Source organism: Eschscholzia californica, unplaced genomic scaffold (genome assembly GCF_041429995.1).
Source record: "Eschscholzia californica isolate CP2 unplaced genomic scaffold, dmEscCali1.0.p SCAF_3, whole genome shotgun sequence".
Lineage (NCBI taxonomy): Eukaryota > Viridiplantae > Streptophyta > Magnoliopsida > Ranunculales > Papaveraceae > Eschscholzia > Eschscholzia californica.
Genome location: NW_028238420.1, coordinates 49,208,503 through 49,226,058, shown reverse-complemented (window position 1 = coordinate 49,226,058; position 17,556 = coordinate 49,208,503). Strand labels below are relative to the sequence as shown.

At 35.8% G+C, this 17,556-nt stretch overlaps 2 protein-coding genes across 3 annotated transcripts; both read left to right on the top strand.

Moving 5' to 3' along the window:
• The first annotated feature begins 241 nt into the window (after positions 1–241).
• LOC147551261 (F-box protein At1g20360-like) lies at positions 242–15,581 on the top strand. 2 transcript variants are annotated; one of them, XR_015236983.1, is made up of 3 exons: positions 267–440; positions 907–1,375; positions 14,322–15,581. XR_015236983.1 is itself a non-coding variant. In XM_086666301.1 (2 exons), the coding sequence occupies exons 1-2, from the start codon at positions 353–355 to the stop codon at positions 2,037–2,039; spliced, it is 1,221 nt and encodes a 406-aa protein (XP_086522427.1). In that variant the 5' UTR covers positions 242–352; the 3' UTR covers positions 2,040–2,152. The 2 variants fall into 2 exon arrangements, 1 of the variants encoding a protein (XP_086522427.1); XM_086666301.1 differs by lacking the exon at positions 14,322–15,581 and having other exon boundaries at positions 242–440; positions 907–2,152.
• LOC147551262 (F-box/kelch-repeat protein At3g23880-like) lies at positions 5,952–7,822 on the top strand. The gene is made up of 2 exons (XM_086666303.1): positions 5,952–6,115; positions 6,550–7,822. Exons 1-2 carry the CDS (start codon positions 6,022–6,024, stop codon positions 7,401–7,403), a joined length of 948 nt encoding a protein of 315 aa, XP_086522429.1. The 5' UTR covers positions 5,952–6,021; the 3' UTR covers positions 7,404–7,822.
• Positions 15,582–17,556: the final 1,975 nt, after the last annotated feature.

The window sequence follows — 17,556 nt, the reverse complement described above, 5'->3', positions numbered from 1 at the left end:
CAAAGAGGGGGCCCTTTAACCAAGCCAAGTCAAACGTGTTTTACCAAGTCAACGAAACCATGGGGAGGCCTTTTAACAAAAACGGGGAGGCCTTTTAAAATCTCCCTTATTGTTTTTGTTAATGGTCCACAATTTAGTAACTGTTTTATTTAAGACCTTGTGAAGTTATCCCCATATTAAATCAAAGTCAACTAATTTTGTACCGGGTCCGAAAATAGTTGTGTGTATAAGAAAATTGATTGTCCACCTATTGGCCACCAAAAAAAAGAGGCCCAACCCTAGAAGTGTGTGGATATAATCCTCAGAGCCATCTTCTTTCTACTCCGGTGGGATTATTATCAACGGCAAAAGAATGACGACATTGAAACGCCACAGCTCCAGTAGTATTATCCAAAACCAGACCAGGAGCGGGAACGTGAGAAGAAGAATAGGACAAGGAGGTACTAATCATCTCTGTGTTATTACTACTTTCTATCTATTCTGAGAAAATAATCATTGGGTAGGAGGGTTTTGATTGTCTTCCTATTTCCTTTAGGTTAATTGTGTTTCTAATGCTGATGTTTCTTCAATTGGGTCTACTCTAGGGTTAAATTTTGTTTCAATTGGGGGTGGTAGGTTTTCAGAGTGATGCTATTGAAAACCTATCCTTTTTTTAATGAGAAAATCACAAAAAACTAGTGAAAAGATGAATTGGGCTACTATAGGGATGAGATTATCAATATTAGTATTGGTTGCTCGATTTCAGTCCACTTTTTTTGTATGTACTAATATATGAGTGTGGAAACCCTAAACAATATCAATTATATTTATTATAGATAATGGCCATTGATAGTGTAAAAGAAGTGTGCTTCTTGATTTAGCTTTACCCCAATTACTTAGTTGTTAATTTTCTCTGTCTCTATGCAGATGATAACTGTATTTTGTCAGCAACAACGGGCATCGACAACCTTGACAACAATCTTCTTGGTGAGATTCTAACATGGGTGCCTGCAAAAACTTTACTTGGGTTGAAATTTGTGAACAAAAAATGGTGTAACTTGATCTCCGACACTTTCTTTATAAACAAACACGCTTGTCGCCAAACGAGTCCTTGTAATTTCTTTTCTGAAGAGCCATTTTCCGCGTGTATCACTCAACTGTCTTTCGATCACTCTACCCCCAATCACCTTAGTAGAAACACCATATCTTTTGGCGAAAAGTATGATTCAATAGACATTCATGATAGTTGTCATGGCCTTCTTTTGGTTAAGCTCGAAGGGTACTTATCAAAATTGGATTCGCATTCACGCATATCAAAATTGTGCATTCTCAACCCTTTAACCAAGAAAAAGAAACTTATTCCATATCCTTACAAGCTTAAATCTTGTGAATTCAGGTTAGTCTTTGCCCCAACTTCTGCATCCCCTCCGTATTACTATGATCAATACAATGTGGTTGGCTTGGTAGAATCAAGAGTGGCTTTTGAGTTTAAGATTTTCATGTGGGAGAAAGAGCGTTGGAGGACTTGCAACAAGTCTACTAGGATAAGCTTTGGTAATGGTTTGAAAGAGAGTAAAGTAACTCATAATTCTTTTTGCTTTCGAGGGATTATACATTGGTTAACTGGGGAGGGATATATTATTGCATTCAATTTGGATAAAGAAGAGAGTAGGTTAATTGAAATACCAAAGAGTGTATTTGAGATGGTGGGAAGGAAAGTGTTGCCTTGGTGGTTTTCTACTTGGCTTGGAGTTGTGGAAGATGAAGTTAATCTTGTTGTGATTACCCCAAAACATGAAATAGTAACCTGGGTACTCCATGATTATGAAAACAACAAGTGGGAAATTAAGAGAAATGATTTGATTAATGAGAGTAGTCATGAAGTTTATATTCAACCCATGTCCTTTAATGGTGAAAGATTTTTATTAAATTTCAAGAGGCGTGGCTGTCCCAAAAATAAATGGCAAGAATACGATATCCAAACTGGTGTTTTAAGATCTCTACATTTCAATGCTCCCGATTATAGTATTTCTCATATAAGCACTTTAGCTGAAGTTTAAAGCAACAACCAAAGTTTGATTAGGAAATATTTATGAAATTGAGTTTTTACTTTTCGTTGTAAAATAATTATACTTATTTATGATATATTAAGAAGTGCATATGAGTTTGTTAATTCTGTTATTTCGTTTGAAACTAGAAGTCTAAACTGTGAAGTATCACTCAACTTCTCTGTTGGGAAGGATACAATATTTTTGAGGTATCACACAATATATATATATATATAATATATAGAAGCAGCCTCCATTTTATTTGGCTCTGATGCTATGACTGAACTTAGTTTGCCATGCCATTATTTATGTATCATAGTCAAGGAGGATACCATTATTTATGTATCATAGTAGAGATATTGTGTAGGTAATGACGGATGTGCAATCTCACTAAAAGCAATCCCTAGTTTGGTAAAAGACAAGGTGTGTTTAGGAAACAATGTCTCACCCAATGTTTGATCTAACAACATCAATAGCCGCTAGGTTGTTGTCGACTGCTGGCAGGCTTTGACCACCGACCTTGACTATTTTTTTTCTTTTTTTTTTCTTCTTCCTTCTTTCATCTTCTTCCTTCTTATTCTTCACCTTCTTATTAACCTCTTAAATCTCTCTCTCTCTCTCCTTATTCTCTACAGCTAAGTCTGGTAAACCAGATCGTCGGCAAAGGGGGTCTTCCCCTTCGCCGATTGTGGAGAGAGAGAGTGAGAAGAGAGAGATTTGAGAGAAGGAGAAGAATAAAGAATAAAAAAGAAGGAAGAAAATGAATAATTTTTTTTGTTTTAAGTTAAGGTCGGCAGTCGGCCGTCGGATATGTAAAAATGACCTTCACAACTAGCATTGCTTTTAGTAAAGTTGGTCATAAAGAATTAATCAAATCAAGCATGCAAAATACATTGCCTTTAACAAAAAAAAGTATTGTCTATAAAATCTGCCAGCGAAATACTAGTGAAGAAGATTCAGTCCTTGAAAAAAATTATACTGCTCCTTATCCTCATAAAATGGAAGAGAAAAAATGAGAGCAGATGTTCAACTTGTTGTAGATAGTGATGTTAAGGTTTATCATGAGTGGCACTTGTATTCTGTAAATGTTTTCGGATTATATCCCGGGATATTATGTTATATTTCATGCTTTTTATAAAATTAGTAAATTTCATGTGTACATAATAGGAATTATAAGAAGAATTTAGTAGTTAAAAATAGTCATTATTTAAAAATTGAATGCAATAATATATCTATTTTTAGCTAGTTTGGGAGGCGCTTTTAACCTGGAGGAGATATGATAGTAATAGGTTGACGTGGATTCGGTTAGGAGTTGCTATACATTGAACCGACTAAGCTCGAGCAGAATCCGTTCTAAAAGAGGAAGAAATTCGAGATTTAAACAAATTGTGTTTAAAGAAAGTGGTGAGGGCTTAAGAAAGCAAATCATCTTCACCACTACTTCTGAGTTCTGACCACTAACACTACCACAACTACCGCTTCTCTCTCTGCCTCTCTCCCCTGTCTCTTTTTCTCTATTCCGGCAAATGAGAGCCTTCGCCAGAAATGATCTGGTTTCGGAATTCCCCCAAACCAGACATCCAATTTTGTTTGAGGCTTCCCTCAAAACCATAGTGCAACCTGGTTTAGAGGATTAATAGGATACGTTACATAAGGAGAATCGAAAATAGGAGATCCGACGATCAAGATAAGTTGCAGAAATAATATACGTGTGTAACACGTGTATGTACGTGACGGATCGAGAAGACGAGATCCGGCGATCAAGAAGAACTCAGAATATATTTGAAGATACGTGAAGATATTAGAAGATATGTGAAGATATGTAATATTAGTATAATATATTCAGAATATCTCTTGTAACTATCTAATGGTAATATTAGATAGATTTTGTATTATTTCCTAGTTTAGTAATCAGAAACTAGGAAACCCTAAGTCATCTATAAATAGGAGAGGGTTCTAGGATTCAAACTCATCGAGTTATGTCTGACCAATGTAACCGATCAACCCACATACAATTGTATGTGGTGATTATTAATAAAGAATTATTTCTCCGTGGATGTAGGTCTTGAGTATTCGACCGAACCACGTTAAATTATCGTGTCTTTTACTTCATGTTCATATCTCCGATTATTTATATAATCGTGAATTTAACAAGGATTCCCCTAAAGTATGCATCTAATCAGGTTTGGAGCTTCCACCAAACCAAATCCACTCTTCCTGCAAATTCTTTGCTTCATCGGATGAGAGAGAGAGAGAGAGAGAGAGGGAGAGAGAGAGGAGGAACGAAGGAAACAAGATGGAGGAGGAGGGAAGGAGAATGAGATAGGAAAGGGAACGAGAGAGGAGAGATAGATAAATAGATAAATGGGTACAATGCTATCGACAGATAAGGGAAAACAACATTTGAAGAAAGTCGGAGGCGCGGGACGTCTCGAGAAGGAATGCACAATTTGAAAAAAAAAAAAACATTTGAAGAAAGTTTTGATAAGTTTTTGGTCGGTAAGATAAAACCGATATATTCCGAATCATATCGGTAGCTTAATGTCGACCTTTAATGCAATATGTCAAATTGGTACGTCCGACCGTCATGAAGTTATTTGTTTTTCAAGAATAACACCACTTCATTGAAAGAAAAACTTTAAATGGAGATTCATGAGAAATTTTTCTTACTTTTTAGTGGATGATTACTCAGTATTAATATTTATTTTTGGGCTAAAATAAGAATGTGAAGTGTTTTTTTCCTTTTTCATAATTTTTATCTTTAAAACACTAATAAAAAACTTTCAATAATTTGAATATGATTTTAGAGAAAGATAGTTGTTTGATTTCGAGATGTTTCCACGGATAATTTTCTTTTTAAGTGGTGAAGTAGTGAGTGCGGTTAATAGTGGAACTCTTAGATTTTGGGCGTGGTGGGAGATTTGAAGTTTTTTTTTTTTTTTAATTCAATTTGACCAATATTAAGTTAGTGGTGAGTGTGACTGAAATCTGACTGGGTCTAAATTAATTGACCAAGTCAACCCAAATGTGAGTGTGGGCGGTAAAAGTAGTGACTTTGAGCAAAAAAAAGTATGAAAATGATCAATATATAAAATCTCGTAACAATAATAAGGTTAATGTGGTTTTTGTTAGGAATCGTTTTTATTCTTCTTTAAATAATTTTTGAATTCCTAGTCAAAAAATCTACACCTAAACACACTATGTCCACCTTAATATTAATATAGGAGTTTAAGCCAAAATAATAATTATAATGGATATTATTTAGTCCATATTGACTCATCTCTACAGAAAAAGCACATTTTCTGTTTATTGATTCTTGTTTTGTTTCATAAATAACGTGTTATTTATTGTTAAAGTTTCATACTTTGTTTCATATTTTTTTATGTGTCATATATAACACATTTATGTATTAACAATGTTTCTTCCAAAAGGAAAAATGACTAAAATTCTTTTATTCTAGGAAGATTAGACCTTATTCCCTTATAGAACTTTATTTTGGGCCTAAAACCCATGAACCCTTTTCTAAATTTGACAACAGGGTAATGAAATTTTAAATTTGACTTTTTTTAGTATTCACTACAAAGGTATTTATACATCGATACGATGTGATATGCACGATTATTGTTGAAATAATACTGATCTAAAGCTCGACGAAATTAAATGGCCAGAAATTCGACGAATTAAATGGCTTAAAGCCTACAAAAACTACTTTATTTATACCCAAGTTCAATATTCATAGATTTGTACTTCCATGGGATCAAACCTGGGATCTCCGCATTGCGAAGTAAATGCAACGACCAATTGGGCTACCCGTAGGTCGTATGGGTATTTCTCCTACTCTAGGGGGCTCCCCGGAAACCGGCACACTTTTGGGGGTCAATCCGGAAATAACCCTACTATAATAGATATCCTTTAAAAGAGGCTAGAGGGCCTGCTAATCCTCAAGCCATCTTCTTTCTCCTCCGGTGGAATTATTATCATCAAAGGTAGAAGAATGACGACCTTGAAACGCAACAGCTCTAGTAGTAGTAGTAGTAGCCAAAACCAAACCAGGAGCAAGAAAGTGAGAAGAAGAATAGGAGAAGCAGGTACTTATCGTCTCTGTGTTTCTAACGATGACGTTTATTTAATTGGGTCTTGTCTAGGGTTAAATTGTATTTCAATTAGGGGTGGTAGGTTTTAGACGGATAATATTGAAAACCTAATCGTTCTTTTTATGTGAAAATCACAAAAAACTAGTGAAAAGATGATTTGGGCTACTACAGGGATGAGACTATCGATATTAGTATTGGTTGCCAGATTTCAATCCATTCTTTTTTTTTTTTTTTTGTTACAGAGATCTTAATAACCTAATTCTTTGTATGTACTAATATATGAGTATGGAAACCCTAAACAATATAAATTATATTTATTATAGATAATGGCCATTGATAGTGTAAAAGAAGTGTGGTTGTTGATTTAGCTTTACCCCAATTTCTTGGTTGTTAATTTTCTCCCAATCTTTTTCTGTCTCTCTGTGCAGATGATAACTGTATTATATCAGCAACAACGGGCATCGATAATCTTGACAACAATCTTCTTGCTGAGATTCTAATACGGCTGCCTACAGAAACGATAGTTGGATTGAAATGTATCAGCAGAAAATGGTATAACATGATCTCTGACCCTTTTTTTATTAACAAACACACTAGTCTCCAAACCAGTCCTTGTAATTTCTTTTCTGCAGAACCATTTTCGGGGTGTATCACTCAACTATCTCTCGATCACTCTATGCCCAATCACCTTAGTAAAAACACCATATCTTTTGGTGAAAAGTATGATTCAGTAGCCATTCATGATAGTTGTCATGGCCTTCTTTTGGTTAAGCTCTTGGATTCGCATTCGGGCATATCAAAATTGTGCATTCTCAACCCTTTAACCAAGAAAAAGAAACTTATTCCATTTCCTTACAAGCGTAAATATTGTGTATTCGGGATAGTCTTTGGCCCAACTTCTGCGTCATCTCCGTATTACTATGATCAATACAATGTGGTTTACTTGGTACAGTCAAGGGTGGCTTTTGAGTTTAAGATTTTCATGTGGGAGAAAGAGCGTTGGAGAACTTGCAAAAAGTCTACGAGGATAAGCTTCGGTAATGGCTTGAAAGAGAGTAAAATAACTCGTAATTCTTTTTGCTTTAGAGGGATTATACATTGGTTAACTAGAGAGGGATATATTATTGCATTCAATTTGGATAAAGAAGAGAGTAGGATTATTGAAATACCAAAGAGTGTATTTGAAATGGTGGGAGGTAAAGCTATGCGTTGGTGGCTTCCTACATGGCTTGGAGTTGTGGAAGATGAAGTTAACCTTGTTGTCGTTACCCCCAAAACGTGAAATAGTAACTTTGGTACTTTACGATTATGAAAACAACAGGTGGGGAATTAAGAGAAAGGATGTGATAAAAATGGAGAATAATCCTGAAGTTTATATTCAACCCATGTTCTTTAATGGTGAAAGGTTTTTATTAAATTTCAAACGGGGTAGCTGTCCCAAAAAATTTTGGCAAGAATACGATATCCAAACCGGTGTTTTAAAATCTCTACATTTCAATCCTCCCTGTTATAGTACTTCTCATATAAGCACTCTCACTGAAGTTTAGAGCAACAACTGAAGTTTGGTTAGGAAATATTTATGAAATTGAGTACTTACTTTACGTTGTAAAATAATTATGTTTATTTATCGTACTGTGATATATTACGAATTGCACATGTGTTTACTAATTCTGTTATATATACTTACCATTGTTACTCGATACACTGCCATTATTCACGCTCACGCTACCAAACATAGATCCATTTTTACTGTAACACACTCGCTTCTCTTACATCTGATTTTCCAGACGAAGATAGTCTGGATCTAGAGTTGAGTTCATCATTGGGTCTTATAATCTCAAAATCTTGTTTGCGGGTAGCAATAAGACTCATATTTTAGATAATTTTTTGAACAAGAACCCCTTTCAGAAGTTGGTGGAGAAGATTGATCAGATTCAGGGATTAAGACCAAGAGTGGTTGGTATTATTTTTTGAGCTGATAAGGTCAGAGGCTGAAACAGCAAGTGAAAGGAGTAGGTAGTGCACAAAGTTAACTTTGGCTTAAGAGTGATTTAAGAGGAAAGACAACCGTGGTTGCGCCATGTCTAATGTTGAGAGGGCAAAAAGTACAGCTCCAGCCATTGGAACTCCAAAATGAAGCTACCTGCTCAGTTCATCTATACATAAGCTTCGAGAGACAGAAAGATAGATATAAAATATAGAGGAAAAGCATGAAAATGTAAAAAAAAAAAAAACAGAGGAAGCAATAAAATGATCCAAATATTGATAATATTACACCCCATGAGAGAGAGAGTGTGTGTGAGAAAGAGGGGAAGAGGAGAGAGGAGGGAGAATGGTGATGAAGGCAGGAGTTAGTGTTGGAGATGTCATTGTCGGAATTGATGGAGGTGTAGTCGGAGTTGATGGTGGTAATGGGAAGGGAAGATGGAGGAAACAAGAAATTACAAACTTTTTTTTATTTCTACCTCAAATCCTTATACCCCGAAAATTTGTTTATTTTCCCAATCCATCGGCCTAAATTAAACCTGTTAGAAATATCAGAAATGATACTCTGCCCAGCAGGGTTTCCTGGCTGAAACCCAACCCACACACGTGGCGGGCCACGTCACACATAGTTTCCTATATGGGGTGCGATTTTCAGTTGAGAATATTAATTTTTTTTTTTTGATGAAAGAATATTAAATGTTTGAATTAAGTCCTCAAATTACGATTAATTACAGGTAATTTTCTAAGTTTAAAAATAAACGTAGTCCTAAACCTCATATTTCTCTTTTGCGCCAGCTCGGCTTTGGGAGCAAACCTTTTTCCTCCGTGAACCCAAAGAAGCGTTTGAGAGCAACCATCTTCACTCTCGTTCCTCTTTCGATTTGCAACCCATTCAAAATATTCATCTTTCCTTCGTGAGGATTAGAACTTGTAAATCAAATTGTAGAAATCATAAATTGTTGTCAAAATGTTTGATAAAATGCTTCAACACAATGTGGGATTGGAGAAAATATTTTTTAGCCTCAGTAAGTCGCTAACCCATTGGCCCTTGTACTAAATCAAACCCATAATTGAAAAACAAAGAAATCCACCCCCAAAGAAAGTCAAAAATATTTAAAGCAATTCCAAGTTTGTAGTTGGGTCTCTTCATCAAAAAAAAAGTTTGTAGTTGGGTTGGGTTGATAGCAACTTAATACAGAACAATTGTAACTAAAGGTTATTTTTGAATTTCCATTGTAGATACACTTGACCTTTTGCCTTGTTGGCATAGTTGTTGGTATAAGAAAGAAATAGTGAATGTGAGTTGAAGGTTAAACAATGAAATTCATGCTCTGGGATTAATGTTTTGAGAGAAAATGGCACATATGTTGAAATCGGAGACGATTTTGGATTGGTTTGAATCATCGTACTCGTACAAAGAGCACTTCACTGTGTTTGTCTTACGAGCTCTTAAATTTATAGCCAAGAATCACTCAAAATCGAATGCTCCAAGTCTAAAATTTGGAGATAAATGATCAAATTAGGTACCAAATAGTAATAAAGAAACGTTGGGTTGGGGTCATTTGCACAAAGAGAGTGCGACAAGATCGAACGGTGCGTGTTTCGTCAGTACCATATATCTTAATTTGAAGGAGTCCATGAAGGCTAAGGGCTTCCAGGACAGAAACCCTCCTTCACGAAGGGTTTTCGATCTGGAAACCTTTGTTGTGCTCCCATTCGCACGGGTTTTTGCAGTCAAGGGGAATTTTAGAGAGAGATAAAAGAAAAGAGAAGGAGAAGAAAGAAGATGGAGGAAGAAGAAAAAAATAAGAAAAAAGTTAAGGTCGCCATCCGGATATTTTCGGCCCGTGATGTTTGCCCGCAAAGAGAGATAAGAAGAAGTGGATGCTTTCAAATTTGGGCATTGCCTCTACTTGGTCAATCTGCTTTGACCAAGACTCGAGTGAAAAATACATTACTTTTAACATGTTTGGGCATTGCCTATAAATTTTAATATAATTACTGAAAAGATTTATAACGGTTTTTAAAAATATTTTATTTCTTTAGATCTCAGCAAATCTAAATGATAAACGGATAGGTAGACTTACGTCTGAAATAAGCGGGTAATTTTACAATAAAAGGTTATTTCGCGATTGCCCCTAAAAATGTGACCGGGTTCTCACTTTACCCCTAAAGTAGACAAATACCAAGATGATTTTTTGAGTCGTTCACTAAAAAGACAAAGTTAAAATTTATCTCTCCTCTCTCTCTCTAAAACTCCGACGAAGGGAAACCCCTTCGCCGGAGTTTTAGAGAGAGAGAAAGGAGAGATTTACAAAAAAAAGTATCTTTTATTTAGAGAGAGAGGAGAGATAATTTTTTTTTTATGTTTGAAGGTCGGCCGGCGACCTTCGTCGGGGAAGATGATGAGGTGGCAGAGAGAGGCGATGAGTTGGATGAGAGAGAGGTGATGATTAGTTAACGCTGTTATAACAGAATCTGAAAAAGGAGGCCATCTGGGTATTTTTGACAAAGTAGGGGCTAGGAAGGAAACAGGTCACAAAGTCGCGGGCTATTTGGGAAATAACCCTTAGATAAACTGGTAAATACATAACAGATTTATACAAATAGAAAAATATAGATCTATACAAGATATGTACAGATCTACTGTCTTCAAAAATGCATGTACACATCCGAGATATCTCTTCTTCCATGTAGAACTTCTTATTCCCCACTTTTCATAAACGTGAGAAGGTAGAGAGAGAGAGATAAAGATGAACAACTAAAGGATATAGGGGTGGATTGTGGGATCTCTCTTTCTCGTTCTCTCTTTCCCCTCAGATTATCGTGGACTCTTAGTCTTGGACTCTTGGCAAACTCAGAAGTCCCGAAATAAACTAGGGTTTGGGGAAGGTTGAGCTATTTATATTGAAAACCTAGAGTGGGGGTGTTTGTGTAAAGGTTAATTAACGGGCTTCTTATACGGGTAGTAATATCAGACCCATTGTTCGGGCTATATGAGCGGGTATGAGCTTTTTGGATGAAGCCCAAGCCCGCTCATCATCTATAGGCGGGTCGGGCATTCACTACCCATGTCGAGTGTCGGGCCGAACGTTTTTCCGTTGGACTCGGGCGTTCCGAGCCCCGTTTCGGGCTTTCGTTTAGAATTCTCACCCTTATGTGGAAATTTAAAATTTGACTTGCTTCAATAAACACAAAAAGGAGTCTTATGTATGGTGGCCAATACGTGGACAACTGTTTTTCTCATATGGACAACTATTTTCGGGTCGGCGCGAGTCAATTACGTTTGACTTAGTTGACTTTGATTTAATAAGGGGACAACTCCATAAAGTCTTAAATACTAATAGTTACTAACTTATGGACCATTAACAACAATAGTAGTTAAAAATTGAAAACCTAAGTTGTCTTCTTCTTCATCTTCTTCATTCTTCTTAGTTTTATTCTTATTCTTTTACTGCTACTAAAAGTAAACTATAGTTTCTATCACTTCCCTTTGTTTTTTAATCAAACCCTAGATGGATCAAGAAGATAAAACTCATCAATCTCCACTTCCTTTGTTTTTTTTTTAGTAAACTATAGTTTCTACTACTTCCCTTTGATTTTTATCAAACCCTACATTGATGAGGTAAAACTCTAACTTTTTCACTTTTATTTTTTATTTTCGTTTGGGTAGTTAGAAAGAATACACAATGATTTCAAGGCAAAAATTCGAGGTGAAGAAATTCCCAGAACTTGATGGGATATCCACGAAAATATGGTAGATTTTCGTGGCAAGTTCCCTTCTGTCTTGCCAAATTTTCGTGGAAAATCTACGAAATTGGCAAGTCAAAATTTTTTTTTACAAAAAGTCAGAAGTTAAGATCTCTTTTGTTTCGTCGATTTTCCACGAAGCACGAGCATCTCTACTTGTTTGTAAAAAAAAAAATCTAGGATTTTGAAATTTTTGATTTCTAGGTTTTAAAAGTTTTAGGGTTTTTAGATCTGATCTTTCTCCCTTCCCTTTGTTTGATGGCGTAATCTTCTCCAAAAAAATTCTCTCTCTAGAATTTTGGGTTGATGATTAAGATGAAGTAGTAGAAGAAGACCAAACTTAGGTGTTGTTTCTTTTTTTATTTGTGTCTGAATTTGAATTGGCTGAATTTGAATTGGCTGAATTTGAATTGGCTGAACTGAATTCACTGAATCTGAATTTACCGAATTATTTTAGAAGTTAGATGTTGTTTTTTAAGTCTGAATTATTGGATCTGAATTAGAATTTTGACATTTATGCCCTCCTTTCTTCTTTTTAACCCAAAACCATAATTTACCAATCTCTTTATCCTTCTCCTATTTCAGCAAAAAAAAACCCCTAATATCTTTCTCTACTTTCCAGCTCTCCCTCTTTCTTCCTCCATTAGCCAAAAAAACCCAAAACCCTAATAACTGGTAGGAGCCTCTCTCTCTCTCTCTCTCTCTCTCTCTCTCTCTCTCTCTCTCTCTCTCTCTCTCTTCTCTCTCTCTCTCTCTCTCTCTCTCTCTCTCTCTCTCTCTCTCTCTCTCTCTCTCTCTCTCTCTTCACGCACCTCTCAGATGTGGTGGTCGTGGGTGATGGTGGTCTCTGTGATTTGATGTGGTGGTGACATTTCGGTTTGTGGTGGTGGCGCATTGGTTGTGGTGGCGGTTTGGTTTGTTGTGGTGGTGGCTAGTTCGTGGTGGTGGTAGTGATGGTTGTGTGGTGGTGGTGGTAGTGATGGTTTGTGGTGGTTCTCTGGTGGTTAGTGGTGTTGGTTCGGTGGTGGTGGTTGCTGGTGGTGGTGGTGGTGGTTAGTGGTAATTTTGTGGTGGTTAGTGGTGGTGGTTAGCAGTTTTGTGGTGGTTAGTGGTGGTGGTTAGCAGTTCTGTGGTGGTTAGTGGTGTTGGTTCTGTTGTGGTGGTGGTGGTGGTGGAAGTGGTGGTGGTGGTGAAGTTTTTTAATTCAAGGGGTTATTAGTGTAAATTAATACAAATTCAGATTTTGGCATTGGTTTCAGACTTGTTTTGAAGTCTGAAAAATGTGGGTTTTTTTTTCAGCCAATTCAGACATTTAGTTGATTCAGCTGACATTTCAGATTTTTACAAATAAGAAAAACAAACATCTGAAATCTAAATTGATACCAATTCAGATTTAAGATCTGAAAAAAAAATACAAACAACACCTTACTTAGAGTTTGTGGAGAAAAGAGGGAGGTTTTAAAATAATACATCTAATTTTAAAGAGGACTTTTTTTTTTTATTTTGATGAGAAAATTCTAAAGAGGACTTGAGTGAAAGTAATAGAGAGTTGTCCCCTTAGAAACTGATGTTCGTATAAAAAAAATTTAATTATTTTGGTTGTCCACATAAGATAGTTGTTCATATAAGAAAGGTGACCAATATACGAACATAGTTGACTCGCATCCGATCCGAAAATAGTTGTCCATATAAGAAAAACGGTTGTACACCTAATGGCCACCATATGTATTTCTCTGCGGAAATCGGGCACATTATAATAGATATCCTATGAAGGAGGCTAGAGGGCCTGCTAATCCTCAAGCCATCTTCTTTCTCCTCCGGTGGAATTATTATCATCAAAGGTAGAAGAATGACGACCTCGGAACGCATCAGCTCTAGTAGTAGTAGTAGTAGTAGTAGTAGCCATATCCAAACCAGGAGCAAGAAAGTGAGAAGAAGAATTGGAGAAGCAGGTACTCATCGTCTCTGTATTATTACTATTTTTTTTTTTATCTATTCTGAGAAAAGAATCATGGGGTAGGAGGGTTTTGATTGTCTTTCCATTTGGTTTAGGGTTAATTTCTGTTTCTAACGGTGACGTTGCTTCAATTGGGTCTAGTCTAAGGTTAAATTGTGTTTCAATTAGGGGTGGTAGGTTTTAGAGGGATAATATTGAAAACCTAATCGTTCTTTTTATGTGAAAATCACAAAAAAAAACTAGTGAAAAGATGAATTGGGCTACTATAGGGATGAGATTATCAATATTAGTATTGGTTGCTCGATTTCAATCCATTTTTTTTTTTTGTTTTAGAGATCATAAAAACCTAATTTTTGTTGTCTGTACTAATACATGAGTATGGAAACCCTAAACAATATAAATTATATTTATTATACATGATGCCCATTGATAGTGTAAAAGAAGTGTGTTTGTTGATTTAGCTTTACTCCAATTACTTAGTTGTTAATTTTCTCTGTCTCTATGCAGATGATAACTGTATTATGTCAGCAACAACGGGCATCGACAACCTTGACAACAATCTTCTTGCTGAAATTCTAATACGGCTGCCTACAGAAACGATAGTTGGGTTGAAATGTATCAACAAAAAATGGTATAACTTGATATCAGACCCTTTTTTTATATACAAACACAATCGTCTCCAAACCATTCCTTATAATTTCTTTTCTGGATATTTATTTCCTGGCCGTATCACTCAACTATCTCTGGATCCCTCTTCACCCAATCACCTTAGTGAAAGCACCATAACTTTTGGCGAATAATATGATACAGCCGGCGTTTATGACAGTTGTCATGGCCTTCTTTTGGTTAAGCTTGAAAGGTATGTAGCAAATATGGATTCTCGTTCGTGCATATCAACATTATGCATTATCAACCCTTTAACCAAGAAAATAAAATTTATTCCATCTCGATACAAGTCTAAAGCTTGTACATACAAGTTAGTCTTTGGCCCAACTCCTATATCTTCTCCGTATTACTATAATCAATACAATGTGGTTTGCTTGGTTATGTCAAGGACGGCTTTTGAGTTTAAGATTTTCATGCCGGAGAAAAGGCGTTGGAGAGATTGCAATAAGTCTTCAAGGATAAGCTTCGGTAATGACTGGAAAGGTCACAGTATAACTCGTAATTCCGTTTGCTTTCGAGGAATTATACATTGGTTAACTGAAGAGGGATATATTATTGCATTCAATTTGGATAAAGAAGAGAGTAGGATGATTGAAATACCAAAGAGTGTATTTGAAATGGTGGGAGGTAAAGCTTTGCATTGGTGGTTTTCTACTTGGCTTGGAGTTGTAGAAGATGAAGTTAATTTTGTTGTCGTTACCCCTGAATATGAAATAGTAACTTGGGTACTCTACGATTATGAACACAACAAGTGGGAAATTAAGAGAAAGGATGTGATAAAAACTGAGAGGAATCCTGAAGTTTATATTCAACCCATGTTCTTTAATGGTGAAAGATTTTTATTAAATTTCACAAGACGTCGTCCTCCTTGGAAGGATAATTTGCATGAATACGATATTCAAACTGGTGTTTCAAGATCTCTGCATTCTAATGCTCCCTCTTATAGTAATTCTCATATAAGCACGCTCACTGAAGTTTAGAACAACAACCAAAGTTTGATTAGAAAATATTTATGAAAATGTGGTAATATTTACTTTTGGTTGAAATAATTATGCTTATTTATCGTATTGAGATATATTATGAATATGGCTTTGCTGATTCTGTTATTTGGTTTGAAACGAGAAGCATAAACTGTGGAAGTATCATTCAACTTCTCTGTTGGGATGATACAATATTTTTGAGGTATCACATAGTATGTATATAACCAGCCTCCATTTTATTTGGCTCTGTTGGGAAGTTAGAGCAGTTGTTCAATCTCTTGTAGAAAGTGAAAGTGATGCTGAGGTTTATCATTAATGAAACTTATATTCTATTAATGTTTTTTAGTTATACTTGAGAGATATTAAGTTATATTTCATGGATTTTGTAAAATTAGTAAAATTCATGCCTACATAATAGGAATTATAAGAAGAATTTAATATCTAAAAATAGTTAATATATAAAATTGAATGCGATAATATATCTATTTTTTGAGCTAGTTTCGCGCTTTTAATCAAGGTGGGAGTCGGGTCGGACGGGCCGGATTTATATCATTCGTCGAGTATGGCCAGTAGGGTTTGAAATTCATTTTTTATTCGAAGCTCTCATATTTAATCGAGTGAGTTATTTTAAAATTTTCAGTATCCAAAATCCGTCCAAATTCGTCAAACCTTTAAGATTTTTCAGATATTGGGTGGTCGGGTATCTGGTTTTCATTACGGATTACAATTTCGAAATCTTTCGATTGAAAAACAAGAATATTTCCATATCTATCGAATCTTTTGATTCCTTAGGATTCAGTAATCAAGAAAAAGGCACCTTGGATGTCAGGTAGCACTTAAAAACCCGAACTGATCCGATTATTTCATCGAGTCGATCGATTGAACCCGCCTTCATCGGATGCCCGTCAGCTCTATCAAACTCAGACGCTCGTGCCTAATTTCGAGTTTTGAAAATCTTTTTCCAACCTTACTTTTAACTCGGAGGAACTGTGACAATAATAGGTTTAAGTTAATATGGTTTTGGTTAGGAGTGTCATTTAGGGACGTGGCTGAAATTTTCATGACCCTGTGCGAAATTTTAGGTTGGAGCCCACATATTACTATATGAGAACAAAAAATATTGCGTCCAAAACGATGACAAATAATTAAAATAATGTCACTCGATAGAAGGATTTTTAACCTGTGGAAAATAGCATTGAAAACTTATAAAAACTGAAATAATTTCACTCAATAGAGTGATTTTCAACCTTGTGGAAAACAATATTGAAAACGTTCTATGAATTAGAAGAAAAATAATTATTAAAGAGATATATACCGAAGAGAAAGAGCATTAACCTATGAATAATTTGGAATTACAAAAAAATAGTCATTTGATATCTTAGTTGGAAAAGAAGGGTTGAAACAAAATATGACGCGCAATTGAACCTGGAACCACATGGGTCTCCAGTAGGCCCTTGGGGAGAGGGTCCTGTGAGTCCACACCGGTGACAACCCCTCCCCTCCTCCCACACCCCTGCTGCTTATAAATTGAACCGACTATGCACGAATAGTGGTGTTCAAAAGGTTGGGCTGGGTCGGGCCAGTCCGAAATAAAACAGGGCAGGATGGGTTGCGCCGTTGTGGGCCGGTCCCAAGCAACCCGGGCTGGAATAGTCCCGGGCCAGGCCCGGGTTGGCTAAACCCATGGCCCAACCCGGGACCGGTACTTGACCCAGGTCGGGCCTATCTAGCCGGGCCGAGCTAAACCCGAGTCTGGCCGGGCCATCTTGTTTTATTTATTTATTATTATTATTATTATAAAATATAAAATTAAATTAAAATAATATATAGTCTTGAAAGTAATTTGAAGAAAAAAAATAACAAATTAAAAACATTAGAATTTTTACCGTTTTAAAAAATATTAGATCTTAGGATATGATGTAATGATTATTTACCTAAAAGAAAATATTACTTACCTATTTACCTAAAATTTCTTCCTTAACTTAAAAAGAAAAGATTATGTTGAACTTAGACAAAAATAGTGTTTATGGAACTTACCTAAGTTTTTTGATACTCTTTAACTTAAAAGAAAAGATTATCTCATTTTACATAAGATA